The sequence below is a fragment of the Perissodus microlepis genome, chromosome 6 (genome assembly GCF_051167445.1).
Source record: "Perissodus microlepis isolate ML-2025 ecotype Zambia chromosome 6, ASM5116744v1, whole genome shotgun sequence".
Taxonomy (NCBI): Eukaryota; Metazoa; Chordata; class Actinopteri; order Cichliformes; family Cichlidae; genus Perissodus; species Perissodus microlepis.
The window spans coordinates 10201782-10222658 of record NC_140466.1 but is presented as its reverse complement, the minus strand read 5'-3'; the positions used below and the strand labels follow the sequence as shown (position 1 = coordinate 10222658).

Genomic DNA, 20877 nt, shown 5'->3' with positions numbered 1-20877 from the left:
CATGTGACCAGACCAGGGAGTTTACCCACCTGCTGCAATATATAGCATATATTCAATTCAATTTGGAGCAACTGTGACCACATAATTTTCTCTGAGATTAATAAAGTATTCTGATTCATATGTATGCACTGGGAGACAAGGAGAGAATAAAAGTCATTGATTTGTTTATGTTTTCATTGATTTCCATGGTCAGTTTCCCTTTTCCAGATTTCCTTTGACAGGCAGTATGTGTTGGAAAGGAGAAACGTGACCAGAGGAAGGAAAAACTCCTTAAATGAATAAAATGGGAGGGATGGAGAGCCAACCTGAGGGAGTGACAGAAGAAGAAAGAGGGAGGGAAAGAGGAGAATAGAGACAGCAGGACCAAGCTCACTGCCCCAGTGCTCTCCTTTCTTTCCTCCAGAAGCTCAAGGCTGAGATCAACAGATAGGTAAGTTTTCTCCAGCATTTTTATTTTGTTCTCCTCTCCTTCTGTTTATTTTTTATTTCATTTTTTTCTCATTGTGTTTTTCCTCAATAACTAAAATTTTCATCTCTGTAACTAATTGAAGTCATCCTCATTCAACATTTGTATGAGGGCCCATGATCCATACACAAAGCAGAATTTGTCTGACTCCTAAATCCATAAAGTGTTTCTATCATCCTCTAGACCTTCTCCTCACAGCTTGCTCCTCACCACTAGTTAGCTACTCTGCTAGAAGACAAACATTTTAGAGGTTGTAATTATTGCTCATTAACTACAGCATCTTGCACAGATGGAGACCTGCTGCTCTATTTATGTGTGAGAGCATTTTTATGACAATGTTTATTTGCTTATGTGTCTGTTGGCCTAATACGTGCAACTAAACTTGAGGGTTTGCGGAAAGCCAGAATTTCCGTTGGCTGGATGCAGAAGCTACTTTTAGCTCCGGTTATTACTCCCTGTGCCTTGACTGGTTCAGGCTGTTTCTCAAACCTCCCGCTGTACTTTAAATGACTCTGATTATTTTAAAGGATAAAAACATCTATCAATCTTTCATTTTACTGTGGAATGTCCCATTAGGGTTGAAGAAAAAGTTTCTAATTATATGTTCTGTTAGACTATGGAATGTGACTTCCATGGCTTTGTGTTATTTTGAAGATTTTTGTGGTAACATACACATTTATTTTGGGAGCTGCAAGCATCTTGTCTGCTTTGCTCTTTTGAGCTGATGTCAGGCTGATGTTTCTATCAGCCTGTGTTTCACTCTTTGTTCTCCCCCCTACCAGGATGCGGTGGCTCAGCTCCTTGTCTACGCTCCTTGTCCTGCTTCTCCTCTGCCCCCCTTCGTTTTATGCACAGGAGGTCCATGTACGCCTTGCAGGCTTAAACCGGCGCAGTACAAACGAAGGACGTGTGGAGGTGCTCTACAATGGCGCATGGGGCACTGTGTGTGATGATGAAGTAGATCTTAACCTGGCCAATGTGATATGCCAGCAGTTGGGCTTCCAGCGCAGCTTGACCTGGGCACACAGTGCCAGGTTTGGCCAAGGACAAGGTAGGTCCAGCCAAAAATGTGAAGCTTTAAAATACAAGTCTCTTGATTTATTTCCCTTTATTTGATGACTTGACACTCTTTCTTGTGTTAGGTGTGATCTGGTTAGACAATGTGCGCTGCAGGGGCACAGAGGCCTCTATTGCAGAATGTCGTTCCAATGGTTGGGGGGTCAACGACTGTAGCCATGCTGAGGATCTAGGAGTTGTTTGCAGCCCAGAAAGGAGACCCGGTTTCCCTGCTGTGACTGTAGAAGAGAGTCCTTCATCTTCCAACCAGCAAAGACAGAGAAACCAGTCACGAAGACAGTCTCTGTCGCCCCCAGCTCCACCTCCAGGCCCAGCACACATCTCATCTGCCTCTCAAAGAGGCCATGAGATTGCTCTCCATCGCAACCCAGTCTCTTCCCGCCGTAGCAACATCTCCCCGCAAGAAAATGGTCATGAGATCCAGATCTTGCGACGAAATCGAGGTGGTTCAAGAGACAACAACCAAGTCAGCCCAGCTGCTCCACAAGGGCACCAGCTACTTTCACGTCTGGCAAATGGTGAAGCTTACAGGCAAAGACAGGAAACGGCACAGAGCAGTCCACAGGCAGGGAGACAACAGGAAGAGGAGAGGGTGAACAGGCAGTCCCAATATCAGCCTGAATCCCAGATCCCCTCTGGGAGGAGGAGTGACAGGAATCAGCAGCTCAGTGGGAACCATGTTGAACCAGACACTCTTTATCCCGACATAGGAGAGGAGAATGGTGCATACTACACACAGGTAAACACACACACACACAATACACACAACCTCTAGTGCACACCAAAGAAGCAACCCAGTCTAGTTTTAGCCAGACTTCTGCAGAAATGTCATTTGTGGAACCACAGGCCAGTGGACATGTATAATTAGAGACAAACCTAAAACCAGACCTTCCCCAGAACCAGTTCTTATGAATTACCATGGCCTGAAGTTTAGTTTAACCACCAATAGCTCTTCCTCTGAAGGAAAAACTTTAGATCAGAGGAAACTCTGCTATTTATCCCTGCTGTTTGACTTTATTTTTTCTTCTTTTCAACTTGCCGAGTTTACACTTCTTGACCATTTTGTAATCACGATGACACATATCCCAACACGTTAAACAAACTCTGTCGACCTCTGTTAGTTTCTTTCCTGCTGCCAACAGTATTTAATGTGGATGATTAGCGACAACGCATAGGAATCTCCTCGTGTTATTCTTGTCTTGATTGTGTACTATCTGCTTATGCTTATTTAAACAGTAAGACAATGTGTCAACCTTTAAATGAATTGTTGATGCGAAGCTAAAAAGACAACGATGATTATTTATTTGGGATAAATCAGTGCCCGTTCTGTTTTTTCCTGTCAACAGGGATCTGAGAGAGTTCACTTAGAGGAGGCTCGTCTGCGACCAGTGTTGTCCAGCAGCCACGGCGGTCTGGTCACAGAGGGAGTGCTGGAAGTGAAGCATGCTGGGAAATGGCGTCATGTATGTAATCGTGGATGGGACCTGAGCAGCAGCCGTGTCGTCTGTGGCATGTTAGGATTCCCTGCAGCAGAAGCGTTTGAGCAAAACGCCTACCGGTAAGTATGTGACTGTGGGCCAGGCAGAGTACCAGAGGTGGAAAGAGACATAGAAATGGATGTGTATATGTGTGTGTGTGTGTGTGTGTGTGTGTGTGTGTGTGTGTGTGTGTGTGTCTGAGTGAAAGGGATGGAAAAGTATAATGGACTAACATCCCTCCACAGATTAGGCAGCCCCATGCCTGGATTGCTGTTCCAACCCCCCTGTAGTAGAGGTTAACCACAACCGCTGTCATTAGTATAACCACACTTGGCATGACAGGTCCATAGTGGTATTAGCCAAGCCTGGCTGTCCACCAGGGCTGTCTTCCCCACTGGCTGAGTTGGTCTCAGCACAGACTTTTAAAATAGTCCTAGAAAGTATGTTATTAATGTCAGATCCAGACAACAAGATTACCGTCATCCTCATCTTGTGTGTCTCTCTACTTAAAACCTTCCCTTACATGGTTTCTAATCTCATACAATTAAGAATCATCCAGTGAAAACTGTGTGCAGCAGCATCTGCAAATGCCAGGTGACATGTTTACAAGAACTAAGAGCTCACACTTACTGAATTCATTAGTAATTATGACTTTTTTCAGCCATACACTTACTTAACAGCTTCTGTAACTATGAGAGCAGAGGGTTTAGAGGTTTTGGAGGCTCTCCCAGGTGGTTAATATACTTTGACCCCCTCCTCCTTTTTTTATTTGGTTCATTCTAGTCAGGGCAAACATGCAGGTTCACATTCACACTTACAGCCAATTTAGAATTACCAGTTAACCTAACATGCATATTATTTGAATGTGGGAGGAAAACAGCACACCTGGTGGGGATCCCAGGCTCAGGGAACACATGTCACCTCTCCACAATTGCGCATTTAAATAAACATACAGAGAAACACAACTAAAACATGTCTCGGGTTTTGGAACGCCGGAATAATGATCCAGTATGTATACAATAATGACTAAGAAAAGTGAAAGATCTCACTTTTTTTTTCAAACTGCGTGTTTTTATAACTATTTAATTGTTCCCTAAACATAAACCCTTTGCTCTACAAATAATACCAGGCTGAATTGTTGATTTTATACCCATAAATCCAAGTGTCTCGTCTAACTTTAGCTGTAAATACCCACTAAAACACCTACAGCAGCCTTCAAAGCCTTTACACACACTTGCGCATGCTTAAACATTCTGCTCCCCGCGCACACAGACCTTGCATAAACTTTGTCCAAAATCCACGTGCTCACACAAATAAACATGCAAACAGAGTACACACACACACGCGCACATACACTTGCGCACATGCAAACACAACTCTCCATATGTCCCTCTGGCTGCCCACAGAGGTCTTTTTACGTCTTGGCTAACAGGACGACTGTACTGACCGCTGGCCTGTTCTACACCATCTGTCTCTTCTCTCCATTTCACCAATAATTACTCCATGTGTCTTGCTCCTCTCTGCTCAGCAGCAGGACACAGGCTTATTCACCTCATCTGTCCCATTCACTGCAGCTCCAGCAGCCTAACACTGACGCTCTGTCTTTTTTCTGTGCTTCAGAAGTTTGTCTTCACTTTTACGTAAGTAGATACATTTGGTCACATTTGGAACCCAAACGTGACCAAATGTCAAAAAGCATAAACAAGTCTGGTTGTCCAACTTTTGGAATCTAATGTTCCAATCTAATCTGGACAACACTGAAAAAAAAACACATCTCAAAGTTGTCTGGAGAAAAATCTTGTGTCTGTGCCAAGAGCCTGAGCAGCAGCTTGTGTAAAGATTGTTTGTTTTTGTCAACCTCCACCCCGCTACGTGGGAGATGAATAGAGCAGACATTTTTGTCCAACAGTAAACAGTTGGAGGTGGCACCAGGTTGAGCATTAGCGTCTGTTTTAACAGATATTTTGTAGGTGAATGTTTTTTAAGTGAGGTAGAAGTAGATGTGTTATGTCTCTCCTTAATGGCAGGAGCCTATTTTAGCCATGTTAGCAGAGAAGATCTATGGGGATGGCAGAGCTGCTCGGTACCTTTGGTCCAGACTAAAATATTATTTTAGTGACTATAAATTGATTCCTGTCACTTTTTATAAAGACCCAAAGGGTTTTGGGGGTTACGTGGCTTTAATTTTAAGTCATTATTATGTTTAATAATGTTTAATTATTATGTTTTAGTGATATGTCTTGACCGCCACTGAGTGGATTATCATGAAATTTGCATTGACAAATACAAATATATTATAAATATAATTCCTTGAGTTTCTGTGCGCACCACCAAGCTTTTCTTATTGTTTATCCAGACATGACAGCAGTCACATCGCCTCTTTCTGGTGCTACACACTACACTGGCAGTTTTCCACGACTAGTCTTTTTTGGGGATTGGTGTCCACTTGAGCAGCTGTAATTATGGTCTGCGCGATCCTCTAATCTAGAATATTCTCTCAGCAGAACCTGCTGCACACCCTTTGCTGTGTCAGCACATCCCCCTCTTACCATGCGGTTGTTTTTTTGGTGTGACTGCCTTTGTCTCTGCCTGTTAAGTTGCTCAGCACATTTTTACAGATGTTTAAAGACTCCCCCACTTTGCTGTGCTTACAAAAGGCAAGTGTTAAATCCATTTTACAGCTCCCTTCTTTTCTAACATCCACACTCTCTTTGAGGCTGACACTAACTTCTTCAGTTCTTCTAATTTACTTTCACCCCCTGCTCCTTTTTCTCCCATCCTCAGCTTCAGTTTATTAAAAGACCATGTTTAATGCCTTGGAGGCAATTATGTTAAACCCCGCTTTTCATGGAAAGTACATCATTATGACCCCTTTGAGTTTTTTTTTCCATGGAGGTTGACGGGACTCATTAGGGGCTGTTGTGGAGTCAGTGTGGCAACCTGCTGCCTCTTCAGTGAGCCAATTGTTCCAGTCAGGCAGCTTTGCATTCATGCAGTATAATAACATGTTATCTCAGTTTTCCTGAGAGTCAGCTCCTCTCTCCGCTGTGGCTTATGGTATTGTGTGGTCAGAGTTTCATTAAAAAAAATAGCATTAAGCTGAGGATCCGGAGGAGAATATTTTCTCCTGAGTAAAAGACTTCAGCAGTACTACAGCAATCAGAATTGGTATGCTGCGTTGAGGCACGTTGCTGTGGTTCACTTATCTGCCATTAAAGCCTTAACTCAGTTCCAACCTGTTTTCAATCCAACAAAGAACATCACACATTGCATTTTTAGCTCTCAGCTGAGACCTATCGAAGAGAACATGCATTTCCTCTTCCTGTTAAGTGAAGAGATGCCCCTAAAAGTTGCCCAGCTCATGGATACTTTACTCTTACATCACTCGTTCCATGTTTCCCAGCATGCAGTCGTAACTGCAGTTTTACAGAATATTAAAGATCTTTGCTTTTACAGAGGCTGGGAAAGTCTATATGTACGTGCATATTTCCATGTCTGCTGTGTGTGAACCAACATGCTACTGCTCACCGCAAAGCAGACACTGCCAAGCAGAGCAGGCAATTATATGGGAAGTACTCTCACCCCCGCCTCCTCCAGACCATGAACCAACACCCCCATGCAGTCTGTCTCTCCCATTTTGATTCACCACGGAGTTGTGACACATTTTATACGGTGCAAACACAGACAGATAGGCTTACACAAGCACACAGGGAGATAAAGCCAAGGAAATAAAATAGAAGCTTCTATAAAGTCACAAAATACATTTTCATACCGTATATAATAATATTTCCTCACAGTGATGGGCAGCAGGTGGTTTTCTACCTGATCAGAGAAATTACAAGCGTGGTCAGTTTTTGAAAGCATTCAGCAGCCACTGTTTATGTGGGGGGGACCTCTTGGTTGTGTGACTAAGTGCATGTAAAATGTTCAGGCTTGTCACAGAAGTGGTCACTACTTCTGTGATTAAAATCTGGGGCAACGAGTTTGTTTTCTAAGATGTGGTTATTTAATTGTTATTGTTTACTAGACCATTTAATTCTAGTTAACCCAACCAAGTAGTTTAGGGGCCTAAACTTAACCAAATAGTGCCTGCAAACAAATAAACGGTAAACACAGTGTTGGATCTCAGGTCCCCTGATTAAATGTCTTGTGTCTGAGTCAAACCACAGTCCTATCCTCCATCTCCAGATATAGATTTTATTGGTCTTTATACTTCCTCGCAGGTGCTGCTGCTGTGAGAAATGTGAAAGCACTCATATATTTTATTTCTGTAGACACTTGACAATCAACCTATTCTGCTGTTTCAGTCTGAGGATGTGTTGGTTTTTGCCATTTTTACCTCCCACTATGCTTTCACTGCTTTTATTGTACCCGTTTTCAGCTTCAGTCTGCAGCTATTTGAACAAAAACGACCCCTGATAAAGCTATATACCTGCTCAGTGCAGAAAGGAAACAGACACAATTAGCAGCCAACCAAGTGAATACTGTACATTCTTCAGTTCGACAGAAACAGAGCTCTAAGTCGAAAACAGTTTTCTTAACTGCTGAATGACAAAAAATGCTACATCAATTTTTTGTTTCCATTGCAGCTAAAACTCATAATGACTTAGGATTTGTGTCTCATTTCTGTTGTTTGTAGGGATTTATTACCAGAGAAGGCCAGCATTAGTGACCAAACTTGCAGACTAAATTACATTTCATAACCACTGGACTGCAGCGGAAATCAGAAAAAAAATATGCAACAGTTTATGCTTATCTGAGCATGGAAAATGTCTTTTATTGTAAAAGAGCTTAAATATACACCATTTTCCCTCCACAGACTGCTTTTTGTTAGACTGTAAATGACTTGTGGTGCGAATGTTCCACACAGTAGTTTTCTGGCTCAGGATTTCTATTAGTTTTCATTATAAGTGCTTCCAGCATCAAAGACATTTCTCTTCTAATATTGGGACTGTGCTTGAAAGCACTCGGAAAAGCTGGATACCGAGGTTCTCCCGGAGAGGAAACATCTCCCTTTTCCAGTATGCCAAATATTTAATTGCATCACAAATCTGGTTTTAGTGTAAACTCCTCCTGGTTATACTTGGTGTTGAGTCATTTAATTCAGGCACATTCATGAAGGGCGTCAGTCACGCTGCACCTGTCTGTGGTCACACTGTCTAATACAAGTGGTCAGCGCTAATGTGTCTGTTTCCAGATTTAAGGGAGCCCATTTTGTGAATAGACAATATTTCCTCTTTGGATTCTAGTTTAAGGTAATACCCATAAAACTAGACAGAGTTTGGAAAGCCTGTTGAAGTTGGCAGACCTCAATAAGGATTCCCGCTGGGATTATATGTTTCATATGTTTAGTTTCTTTTCCACGTGGACTCCTCAAACCAGACGTCCACACTAGACATATAGGCAACCACAGAAACTGAAATATCCATGAACATAGGAATAGAAGCTCTAAAAAGGACACAAGAAGGAGGGGATGGTTTTAGAGGAAAAATGAAAGAAAAGGGAAACTTTGTTATCCGTTATTCTAAATCTCCTCCTCTCTGTCTTTCTGACATATGTTTAACTAGGGAACAAATGCCCTGTCAAGGATGTTGTGTCTCCTTCATATTTATAGTTTCAGCTGGTTTACTTAACCTTTGATGAACAGAATGGAAGAAGCAGGGATTTCAGGGAAGAAACAAGAAGGTGACTGAAAAGGAGACTGTACAGGAGAAGCACAGGGGTAGACTGTGGGAGTCTGTAGGACAGCAGATTGTTTAGTCTACTCGATGTAAAGATGCACATGACTGAACATTCATGACTATAATGTTCTCTGTGTTTTAGGAAACTGTGGGACTCCAAGCTGGCTGATCCTTCCTCCAGGTAAAATCAGCATCTGCTTTTTAAAGGATACAACTCGAGCACAAAATCATAGTAATAATGTGTCGTCTCATTCCATTTCTTCTTTGAATCACTCAGGCTGAGGACACAGATCAGTAAGAAGGGTTACTGGGTGGAGAAGGTGCAGTGTCAGGGTGTGGAAACATCTTTGTCACAGTGTCAGGCCCTGCTGTCCCTGGCCAGGAGCGATGTCCCATGCAGGGGGGGCATGCACGCCGTGGTCCGTTGTGTACCCGGATCCCAGTTCGCGCGCAACGGCAGAGCACCTGCACCGCCTGCAGTGCCGGTTAGTGTCAGGGTGGAATATGACAAATACAGACCGGAAGTGTTCAAATTAAAACCTTAAGCTGTGTCTACAGTGGAACCAGTTTTCAGTGACTTGGTGACCAGAGACCACAGAAGGCGAATTACTGTAACAAACTACGGGTGATCTACTTTTCTCAATGTCACAAGATGCTGCAGACTGATATATGAAATACACCCAGGCCAGATTTACCTAGGCACCCAGCACTTCAAACATTAGCTTCAAAGTAATACGTCCCAAGTGAATCACTTCCAGTGTGGACGCAGCTTAAGTCTTTTGGGAAAAATGCTCAGTGGTTTTCTTTTTAAGTGGTAAATGAGAAGATTTTTATCACATTACATACAGTATGGTCTCCATGTAGTGGTAACAAGGAAATTCTATATAAAGGGCCTATAGTATAGTCTATGGTATACTCTATGGTATACTCTGTGTGTATGAATCAGCTTTTGGCCTCAGAGGCCCCCCCACTGCCCCGTCTTCCTTGGTGGCAAGAGACACTTTTGTATACAATTACTGGGTTACTATGACTAATATTGTCCTGCTTAATTTTCCCTGCCAGTTGACCATGTACATATTGTAGGTATTTTTTTATCTGTACAAAATCACAGGGGTCACAGTCTGAAACCGAGAAATACTTTGAGCACATACCTTTACGCAAAAGTCTTCTTATAGGTGTGAAAAGTATTTGCCCTCTTCCTGACTTCTCAGTTATTTTTTTAGTTGTTTTTTTATATATTTGTCACACTTAACACTAAACAAATTTTAATATTAGACAAACATGAGTGAATACAAATGCAGTATTTCAATGATGAAGGGGAAAAACTATCCAAACCCAGCTCACCCTATGTGAATAATGTTGTTGTGAGTTCTTTTGTGACCTCCTGAATAAGTCATTGATGCAAAGACTCATTTCTTTGAGGCCGGCCAGTCCTGGGAAGGTTTCTGTTTCACGTTTTCTCCATTTGTGGATAATGACTCTCTCTATGGTTGACTGGAGTCCCAAAGCCTTAGAAATGACTTTGTGACCCTTGCAGACTAAGAGACTGACTGAATATGTTTCTCTGCTGTTTTTAAGTTTCTTTAGCTCCTGGCACGATGCGTTGTCAGACAGGTTATATTTAAGACAATTCATGATTCAACTGGCAGCATGCAGACCTTTAAAAAAAATATGGTTAATCACAGTTAGTTTATGATTTAATAAGAGGGAGCAGTCACTTTTTCATAGAGGTCTAGGTAGGTTTAAAGAGTTTTTTTCCCTTAATAAATGAAAGCATCGGTTTAAAAAAGCATTTTGTTTTTACTCGAGTTAACTTTGTCTAAAATTAACGTGTCTGATGATTTGAACATTTATTTGACCCGTTTTTTAAAAACTAAGAAACCAGGAAGGGAGCAAAGATTTTGTTCAAAGCACTGTATGCCTTTGAGTCCAAAAAAACATATTTTGCTTTTTTTAAAGGTTTTTTTAGTTTGTAGTTTACTCCTGTTTCCTGTTTTTATGCTAACTTTCCCTTTGCTTTTCAGCAAGAAACGGAGTTTAATGAGAAATGAGAAAATGTAGCATCCAAATGTGAACATGCTTTAAGTGTAAAATTTCCAAATTGATTCAGAAACACCTCACTAAAACTTGCACTTTTTTCTTCCAGCCTGTTGTGCGTCTGAAGGCCGGGCCCCGTCTCGGGGAGGGCCGCGTTGAGGTGCTGAAAGAAGGCAAGTGGGGCACCATATGTGACCATCTGTGGGACTTACCTGCAGCCAGCGTGGTCTGCAGAGAGCTGGGTTTTGGGACTGCCAGAGAGGCACTGACCCAGGCTCAGCTGGGACAGGGTAAGATACATAGCCACACACATAGTTTGCATGTTGTCAAGCAGTACTTTGATGTCTTTCTGGTGCAGTGAACTTTATTCACCATGACTTGGAAGGTCACTGTGGGAGACGTTTGTGTGTTTGAACAAAACCAAAAGCAGGTTTTATTTGTCTTTATTCCTAAGTAAAAAGATAACCTCATTTATGAAATCACAGAGAGGATTAAAAAAAAGGCCACGAGCTGCTGATATGATAACCATAAAAGATATGGTGCAGACTTTGAATCAGTGCATCCTAAGTATGATTAGTTTATTTCAGCGATTCCTTTAGACTAAACACTTTTCTATCTAAATGTCTGTTGCTGCTCTCCAAGAATCGTGGACCTGAGCAGACAAATAAACCCAGAGAAAATATTTACTGCCTCGCTTCCACTTCTATCAGAGAAGCTGATTGTTGAAGAACTTTACCCATGACCACTTAGACAAGTGTAAACAATGCTATTAAGTTCCACTGATGAAAAAAAACTGCATGTGTTGTTGTCAAAATAAACATATACGTATGTGAAAAGTTAACGCAGCTTTGAAACTGGGATGTCAGGCAATCAGTGCCGAGTAAACATTCAGTTGTAATTATAATAGTAATGCTTTTGTTGTGGGCGTAAAAATATAGCCACCAAAGTGTCTGGCAGTAAAGCTTTTTTCAGCCAGGGAACAAAATAGGCCCTTTCTCACACTTTGTTATTGACACTTTTTCTTGCCATACCTCTGCAGTAACTCTGTAATCACATTTATTTCCTCCCATTATCTTTCTGCCCAAATAAGCACATAGCATGTCCTATAATGGTGGGAGCATTTCCTTCTCTCTACTTTACTTAATTAAGTAATTCATGGAAAGCATGTGAGTGTTACTTTAAAGGCTCCATTAAACTAGGTGCTATGGTTACATTTCAGCATGGGGCATTGTGCCTTTTAGCGTCTTATGCTAGTTTATGAGTTGTGTAAACATATAAGGCATGAGTCCATGTGAGGTCCCATGGTTCTGCAGTCAGAAGAGAACAGCAACTCAAAACTAGGTTTGATGACATCATTAGCTATTTAAGACTAAATTATAGGGCTTTAATGGGCTTTACCCTGGGCCCCATACACCTACGCAAACATAGATGTGTTCAAAGATTTTGCTCCATTTTGCTATTTTGACATCTATTTTTGAGTTATAAAGAGCAGCCCTGGTGTGCAACGTGCATGACGGAATGTACAGTAATTTGGCTTTCAGAGCCACATCACAGGTCCCATTCATGTCTGGGTTTTAATCCTTCTCTTTGCTCATCTGCTGCACTTGAGCCATCAGGTTTCAGGGACTTTTATGTCTGTGTCGCTCTTTTAATTTGCAATCAGTCAACTGCTACTCCGTTATGCTGTAGGTACTGGTCTCATCCACATGAACAGCGTCCAGTGCACAGGCAGGGAGAAGTCAATTACCGAGTGCCACTCCAGACCAGTGCCTCTTTACACCTGCAAACACAGCCAGGATGTGGCAGTCCGCTGCAACGTCCCAAAAACTGGAATGGAGGCCACGGTGAGAAGCCCACACAAACAAAGTACACACATATCAACATTTAAGCATACAACAGGAAACACTTTCTTGCTCCTTTCACTTTTAGGTGCGTCTGGCAGGAGGCAGAGAACCATCGCAGGGCCGTGTGGAGGTGCTGATGGAAATTGGAGGAGTGAAACGCTGGGGCTCTGTCTGCAGTGAAAACTGGGGCCTGAATGAGGCCATGGTGGTCTGTCGTCAGCTGGGCTTGGGCTTTGCCTCAAGTGCTCATCAGGTGGAAAAAACAGAATTCCCTTTGTTGATGTTTTCCTCTGATTCCGTCCTTTTTGTCTCTAAGCTTTTGTTATGTGTGCTCCCATTTCCCCGCTTTCTCTCCATCCTACTGTTTGTGTGCCTGTGCTGTGTTATTACTGAGGCCTGAGGTAATTACAGGCTTCTCAGACGTCCACTTCCAGCGCACTGAAAATAAAAGAGGGAAAGTAAGCCGAAGAGAGATTGGGAGAAAGTCACAGAGCAAACAAACTGAAAATAGACTTTGCATGGAAAAGGCCACCGAGAACATTTAACAGGCAGTTTCAAAATTGTGAAAAGAGTGGAAAATGTGATAATATGTTCTGATAGATCCTATAAAAAATGGTGCTTCTCTGTTTGCAGCAGAAGCTCCTATTTGCCTTCCACTGTGCCATTTTTCACGGTTCTTGTTATAATTTTTCAAAGCACAAATGACCTCTGGGAATTTTTCTTTGAATATTTTTTCTTCTGTGCAGGAGACTTGGTACTGGCCTGGATCCGCAGATGCTGGTGAGGTGTTGCTCAGTGGGACACATTGCATTGGCACTGAGATGTCTATTCAGCAGTGCCGCAGAAATGCACACGTCTACTGTCCAAGAGGGGGAGATGGCAGGGCAGCAGGAGTCACATGTGTAGAAAGTAAGTCTAGAACTGGCAAACACGTGGACACAACTGCACTTTTAGTGATGTTTCCAGTACAGTACAGTGCCAAATTGGAAGGGAAACTTAACAATAAAACTCTTTGATTCGTGCAGCTGCTCCTGACCTTGTACTGGATGCACAGCTCGTCCAAGAGACTGCTTACATCGAGGATCGGCCTCTTCACCTTCTGACTTGTGCTAACGAGGAAAACTGCCTGTCCTCCTCTGCCGCCAGAATGAACTGGCCCTACGGACACCGCCGCCTGCTACGCTTCTCCTCCCGCATTATGAACATGGGTCGTGCCGACTTCCGACCACGAGCCCCAAGAGAAAGTTGGGTATGGCACCAGTGCCACAGGTAAGAACTAAAGCAGGCATTTAGAAGCCAATGTGCCATTTAACTGAGCTTCAAGGTTTTCATTTAAAACTGTAGCTGCTTATTTTATGCCTCCAAGCAGATAGGGAGTAACTATGTGCTGCAGTCTTTGGCTGGAAAAGAAAAGTACCATAACCTCCTCTATGGTGCAGCATAGGGCATTATGAGGTGATGCAAAACAAAAGCATTTTATAGAAAACACAGCTAGCAGAGGTCAAAAAATTAAATGTCAGCAGGGAAAGATAAATGGGACATTAAGATTTAGTAAGTGAAACTGGATCACTGGGTTTTGCACTATAAATAGCGAAACATGTATAAAAGTCTGTTATTTAGCACAATGAACATAATGTTTTATCCTCCAAAATACTGTTTACAATAAACATCCTTCTCACTGGTCACCCAATTGTTAGAGTCAGAGCCATGACTGCACTCAGAGCAGCCTGGCTTCTTATCTTGGCGGTTGTGGTTGTGTGTCCCAAAACGAGAGGCACAGCTCGTTGTGTCTCCCAGCCACAACCCAATCACTACCTCCCCGACCAAACACATGGTTTGACTTTGAGTTTTGATAGGGTTTGCTCTGGGAATGGTTCTGTAATGAGAGGACACCAAACTGATATTTGTCTGTTCTCTTTTGCTTTTTTACAACTTTTTCCTGTGTTCATCTGACGCCTTAAGAACAACATAACAGGATTTATAGCTGCTGAATTTCAAGTTGACGCTAAGATTCTTGTCCATAGATTGTGTAGTTGGAAAATAAAACAGCAGCAAGTCTTTCTTAGTTTTGTTCTCTCTCTTTTTTTATGTATTTCATTGTTTATTTGCCTTCTTTCAGACACTACCACAGCATTGAGGTGTTTACCCACTATGATCTGCTCACACTCAATGGGACAAAGGTAGCTGAAGGTCACAAAGCCAGCTTCTGTCTGGAGGACACCTACTGTCCTGATGGTAAGATATTAATAGAGATTACTAATACATTCATTTGTTCTTTGTGTGGAAATGTGAAAAAAAAAAGAGCAGAATCGTGACAGACAAGAAAGAATCAAGAATACATAAAAATGCAAAGCTGAAATCCTATAATGAGTGCTCAAAGTCAGGCTGTAAGATCAGAAGCCAAGCCTAAATAGATCTTGGTTTCAGAGAGGCCAGACAGCTTTATGCAGATCCTTTCTATTCATATAGAGGAAACGCCAAAAAAGACTTGTTTTATAAATCATGTTATTTTAACTTCAGACCTCAAATCCACAGCGACTGACAGCAAAGAAAATTTACGTTTAAAGTCTCTCCAACTATTTTTTTGTCCCTCTAGGTCTCCATAAGCGATATTCCTGTTATAACATGGGACAACAGGGAATCTCAGTTGGCTGCTGGGACACCTACCGGCATGACATTGACTGTCAGTGGGTGGACATCACAGACATACGACCTGGTGAATACATCTTTCAGGTCAGTTTGTTTTAAGACACAAAAATATATTATCGCTTGACTAATTTGTTTACTTTGTGCTGAGCTCATGGTGAAACTGTTAGTCCAGTGAAAGTGCAGAACAAAAAGTAATCCACACTTAATCTTCATGCTGAAATAGCATCAGTGATCTCAGTAGCTTACACAACTTCTCAGATCAGGCATGAAAGCAAAATAGAGAGCAGAGCAAACACAGACGTTTGTGTTTCAACATCTGAAGGCACACATGAGATAAAAGCACAGATAAAACACTATAATTTTAGCTAAGTGGCTCTTGGCTGTGTTTCCAGCCATTCAGGTGTACAGTATATATGTAGTTTCAAGGGTGTGTGTGTATTTAGAGAAAGTGAATTTAGTCTGGATTTATATAGAAAGTAGACCTGCTATTAGTCCACCCTCTTAGAAAGTACGGACTTATTGGCAGTGGAAAAGCTCTGTCAGCACTTTGCATTTGTACAAGTTTTAGTGCTCTATCACGTCTGTTTCTAGACATGCCGTGTGCCGCTGTGTGGCGACCTTCTCATCTGTCCTCTTGTTCTCTCTGTCATTTGTTCTATTTTTTTCTGGACATTTTAGTGGCAGAAAAGCAACGATGTTTACAGTTTCTAATCATTTTCGGAGTGTTTACATGAAATCAAGATGCCAGAGTTAGACTTGCATGTGCCTACGTGGACTTTATGTAAACTACACGCAGGAGTGGTCCTTCTGTGTCCACATGAGCCTGCGCACATGTGACGAGCCACTTCTTGAGAGATAAACCCACATAAAGCACAGATGCAGTGCTGCCATGATGCAGCACTTTGTGGTTGAGATTGTGGCGTAACAGTAGTTGAGCTGCTCATAAATTTGTGTAAGAAGTGAGAGATTAAGGAAGGGCGTAGAGCCTTGCTTTTTCTTGTGCAGCCTTCACCGTGATTCACAGCGTAGCAGCCATTTTTAAGACCATACATTAAGCTGATGAGTCACATCCACCTCAGCCTGATTACTCCTTATTGGGTTGTTATTTAAAAATCAGCGACACAACCTCATAGTCTTTTACATGACTGTGACAGCCTTTCATTGTTCTGTAAAACAGGCTAAGGGCCCTTTGTTTCACATTATTACAAGAGCATTTAATGGGATATCAGCTGCCACTAAGTTAACGTGGTGTTTTACAAAATATGTGCTGACATCATTGGCTGGTCCCAATGTGCTTTTAGGACCAGTTGTAATGTATATATATATATATATATATATATATACATAATACTGCACATTATAAATTCATAATTATGAAAATTCTGCATCTTAAATCTTTGTCTGTGAATATAATTGTAACCACAAAATTTATACAGTATGTAAAAAATGAAAGTGGGTTACTTTATTGAATATGTGGTCACGTTATCTGTTTGATGTGTGCACCAGGAAAATTCATTTGTGTGCTTTCCTTATATATGGCAGACAGACAGGGTGGAAAACAACAAACCATGGCAACCAACCATGGTTACAGTCTAATGGTAGGCTGCGACTTGAATCCAAACCCAACACTATCATCTGCCTTTCTGGGTCTTTTGTCCTCTACAGAGATAGCAGTGGAAAGTGATGTCATGCATCGCTTGAACCCAAAATATATAACATCACTGGTCATATAGAAAAGGTGAAAACAATAATCCTGTGGCTTCTCAGTCGGGCCCCATGAAAACCTGTTGTTTCAAAATTATCTGAGGAGAACTGCTACTTTCACACTCACTCCCTTACTTTATTAAAAGGCACCCTTTGCAGCATTTCAAGTCTAGACAGAATGTTGCTTTTACTATCAATCCCATGCAAACACCCACCCGTATTTCCAGTATAAACTGAACTAACAGCTGCCCAACTCTAGCTACATGATTAATATACATGCATTAAATAATAACAATACAAAGAAGAAGAAAAAGAAGACACATGGCCTGAGTAAATTGTGCACATGAAGTATACAGTCTTACCAATACATAAAGTAGTTGTTAAAAATGTTAACATAGCAGAGCATTATCAGAAATGTGTAAGACAGCATGCATGATGCATGAAATTCTTTGATTTAAATTTAATTGGTGCTACTTAAATAAGTTTAGTCAATGTTGCTGCAATAATAAATATTAAATGAAAACATGGTAAAACATCCTCCTTATCATATGTGTAACTAAACCCCTCCTAACTGTGTGTTTAATGCAGATTTTGAGCTTTGATGGTGGATATATAATGTTCCGTGTATCGCAGTGATAACCTGGGATACTCTAAATGCTTGCAGTGGTTCAAAAACTGTCGAGACACTATGTACAATGCAGCCACAAATTGCAGTACAATCTTTGAAAAAGACATAGGGAAGGTTGTAGTTATGTACAAGCCATCACAGTATACAGAAGTAGGTTATTTTAGCAAAAGGATTACATTGTGCTTTTTTTTTTTTTTTTTAATAATTTTTCTGTTTCCAAATGAAACTCTATTTGTTATGAAGATGACTGACTTTCAGTCCAATCATCTGTCCTGTTCCTTACTCAGGTGGATGTGAACCCGTCTTTAGACATGGCTGAGTCTGATTTCCAGAACAATGTGATGCGCTGCCGCTGCAAGTACGATGGAGCTCGGGTTTACATGTTCGGATGCCATGCAGGTAACATGTCTTTTACTAAATTCTCTCTGTTTCAATACTTTCCTGACTGATTCTGTGTAAGACACTTCTCTTCTTTGTTGTGTTTTTATCAGGCGACGCTTACAGCGCTGAGGCGGAGGACTTGTTCGACCACCAGCGTCAGATCTCCAACAACTTCCTGTGAATTATGGGAGACCCAAATTTGTTAACAGAACAACTGTAGAACTCCTCATCACACCTCAACATGTATGGGGAGGGAGGGTGAATGATAATTACTTGCCAGTAAACAAAGAGGTGGGGATCAGAGAGAGGAGGGTCTGTACACAGGAATGATTTGGGAGGGATGGAGTGACTTGATTAAAAATTAAAAACAGTATCCTGTGACTGATTATGATCAGCAATGAGTTTTGTTGTTAGAAAGTCAAAGAGATTAAAGGAAAAAATGTTTAAACAAGAAAAAAAAACACATTAAAGTCAGATATCATAAGCATCATGACACCATAATAGACATACAATAGTTTACAATTTTCAGAACTTGATGTTTTAACACTTACCTTGATTAAAAAGTAACCAACGTTAAGAAAGTCATGACATGAAGGCATATGAGAACAACTTTGCAGTACATCACCAGACTGTAGTCCATAAATCTCTGTACCTGCTTACTGTGCTTTCCATCATCACACTGCAAAATGTAGCATTTATTGTTACAGCTGTGTGGTTTTTGGTTTTAAATGAGATTTATTTTTCATGGTGCTATTTTGCCTGTTTTGAATAAATATTGTAATGTATTGCAAATGTATTGTCATGTACAGTTTTATATTACCTCTCTGGAACAATGTTCTTAAGGTCTCTAATTTATGCAGAATTTTAATGTACTTTTGAGTTGAAAGCTGTTTGTATTGTTAATTTTATTATGATAACTATCTCCACTTTGTTTGTTCTTTACCTGTTTAACATTGGGAACAACAGACGAGATCTGGTTGTACCACAGTATTGCGTCAGTACTTGGTAATGGTAGTGAAAGAATAAATGTCAGATTGAAAACTGTCATTTGAGGCATTATTATTTGACCGCAGACATTTATAATGCAGAAAGCAGAGAATAATTAGGCCGTGTTTAAGGATATAATAATAATTAAGCAGAGTTAATGTTACAGTTTCTGTAGAAGGTTTGGAGAATTGCCTAATAGGCTAAAAGAGATTCTTGAAGTTCATGCAGTGCCTTATGCGAGTCTAATCAAGTTGCTTCAGCTTCTTCAGCAGATTTTAAAAAGATCTAAGATGATTAAAGTTGCTGGGTTTCCCATCCTTTTCCTGGGAGCGTGAGCTAAGCGATGTTTTATTGTTGTTTCCACCATATTTCCACTGAGGAATACATAGAAACACTGGAAATTCTCACAGTTGCCCTCTGTCACATTACATAGGCTATGCTTTAAATAAATGACTCACTTTGGCCTTTTTTCTTTCCATTTTATGAGCTGGTGCCATATAAAACTATATAAATAAAGTGGCAAATTAAAATCAAATACAAAGTCGGTAAAGGTGACATAAACATGATACAAATCTGCATTGCAGATTGTGACTGCATCTGGGGTGGTAGTGCATCAGCAGACTGTAGACACTCCTTCCATTTATTCATTTTCTTCAACTTATCCGATGCAGGGTCACGGGGGGCTGGAGCATATCCCAGCCGTCATAGGGGGCCAAGTAGGGCAAACCCAATGTGTTGCAGGGATCACAGAGAGACAGACAACCATTTGCACTTATGTCTAATTTAGAATTTGTTATTATGAAATAAGGTTATTAGAAAATAACATAACGTCTTTGAACTGTGGGAGGAAGCCAGGAGACCAAGAGAGAACCTACACAGGCACAGGGAGAACATACAAACTCCACACATAAGGACCCCAGCCAGCCAGTAGATTCAAACCTAGAGCCTTAGCACAGCGGTCCCCAACCTTTTTTGCGCCACGGACCAGTTTGTGTCCGACAATATTTTCACAGACTGGGCTTTAAGGTGTTGCAGATAAATACAACAAAATACAACTGGTATCCAAAAAAAGAAGATTTATTCATAACACACGGGAAAAGACTCAGGAAACCAAGTTAATGACAAAAACAATAAAAAAATAACGCTAAAAACTGATAAAAACTCTGAAAACCATTCATTTCACACCCAAGCTCAACTCTCGCGGCCCGGTACCAAACAACTCACAAACCAGTACCGGTCCATGGCCTGGGGGTTGGGGACCGCTTCCTTAACACACTGAAGCAATAGTGCTAACACGACTGTGCTGCCGGCATTTGTCATTTTCAATCAATTCAGTGAGTCACCTCAGTGGAGTGGAGGGATTGGTAAAGGTCTGATAAAGGTCTGAACCCAGGTAAATTAGATCTGTAAGTTTTAGAAAATTTGAAAACAAAAAATCACTCCCTGAACAAGTCATTTCAGTGTCTGTGGTTCCAATGTCTGGACCTGTTATTAAGACCTTCACATGTTTATTATCATACAACCCATTTGTTCCATGAAACCAAGACGCTACTTTGACTTTTTCAATGTATGTGGTTCTTGACATCTAAGCAAATTACCATTCTGTTATCATTGTATTATTTTATTTAATGCCTCCTTATTTCTACTGCCTTCATATGGCTATAGCTCATGAGGTAGAGCAGGTCATCTACTAATCAAAAGGTTGGTAGTTTGAGCCCTGTCTGCTCCAGTCTGTAACCAACTATCCCTGGGTAAGATATTAACTGCAAGTTGCTCTCTGATGCATCCAGATCAGTGTAGTTGTTCAATAGAAACAATGGTAGCACTTTCTAGTACAGCTCGGTAATAAAGCAGTAATAGTAGGATAACAAGGGGGAAACAAGAGGGTAATAATGTGGTAATTATTACCACAGAAATTACCCGAGATATTTCCAGGTAATAATCA

At 41.1% G+C, this 20877-nt stretch overlaps 1 protein-coding gene across 1 annotated transcript; it reads left to right on the top strand.

Annotated features, from left to right (window-relative positions):
- Positions 1–240: 240 nt before the first annotated feature.
- On the top strand, positions 241–19389 carry LOC146385097 (lysyl oxidase homolog 4-like). The gene is made up of 15 exons (XM_084930677.1): positions 241–430; positions 1249–1517; positions 1609–2282; positions 2890–3101; positions 8845–8883; positions 8980–9187; positions 10849–11029; positions 12429–12583; positions 12669–12836; positions 13330–13492; positions 13609–13852; positions 14703–14818; positions 15180–15316; positions 17852–17963; positions 18056–19389. The coding sequence occupies exons 2-15, from the start codon at positions 1250–1252 to the stop codon at positions 18124–18126; spliced, it is 2748 nt and encodes a 915-aa protein (XP_084786803.1). The 5' UTR covers positions 241–430; position 1249; the 3' UTR covers positions 18127–19389.
- Positions 19390–20877: the final 1488 nt, after the last annotated feature.

What these genes read in the sequence shown, in the direction of transcription:
- LOC146385097 (XM_084930677.1), top strand. Translation starts at nt 1,250, where the DNA reads ATGCGGTGGCTCAGCTCCTTGTCTACGCTCCTTGTCCTGCTTCTCCTC. An exon ending in CTGCACCGCCTGCAGTGCCG is followed by an intron (nt 9,188 to 10,848) that starts GTTAGTGTCAGG and finishes TTTTTCTTCCAG; the next exon opens with CCTGTTGTGCGTCTGAAGGC. An exon ending in AAACTGGAATGGAGGCCACG is followed by an intron (nt 12,584 to 12,668) that starts GTGAGAAGCCCA and finishes TTTCACTTTTAG; the next exon opens with GTGCGTCTGGCAGGAGGCAG.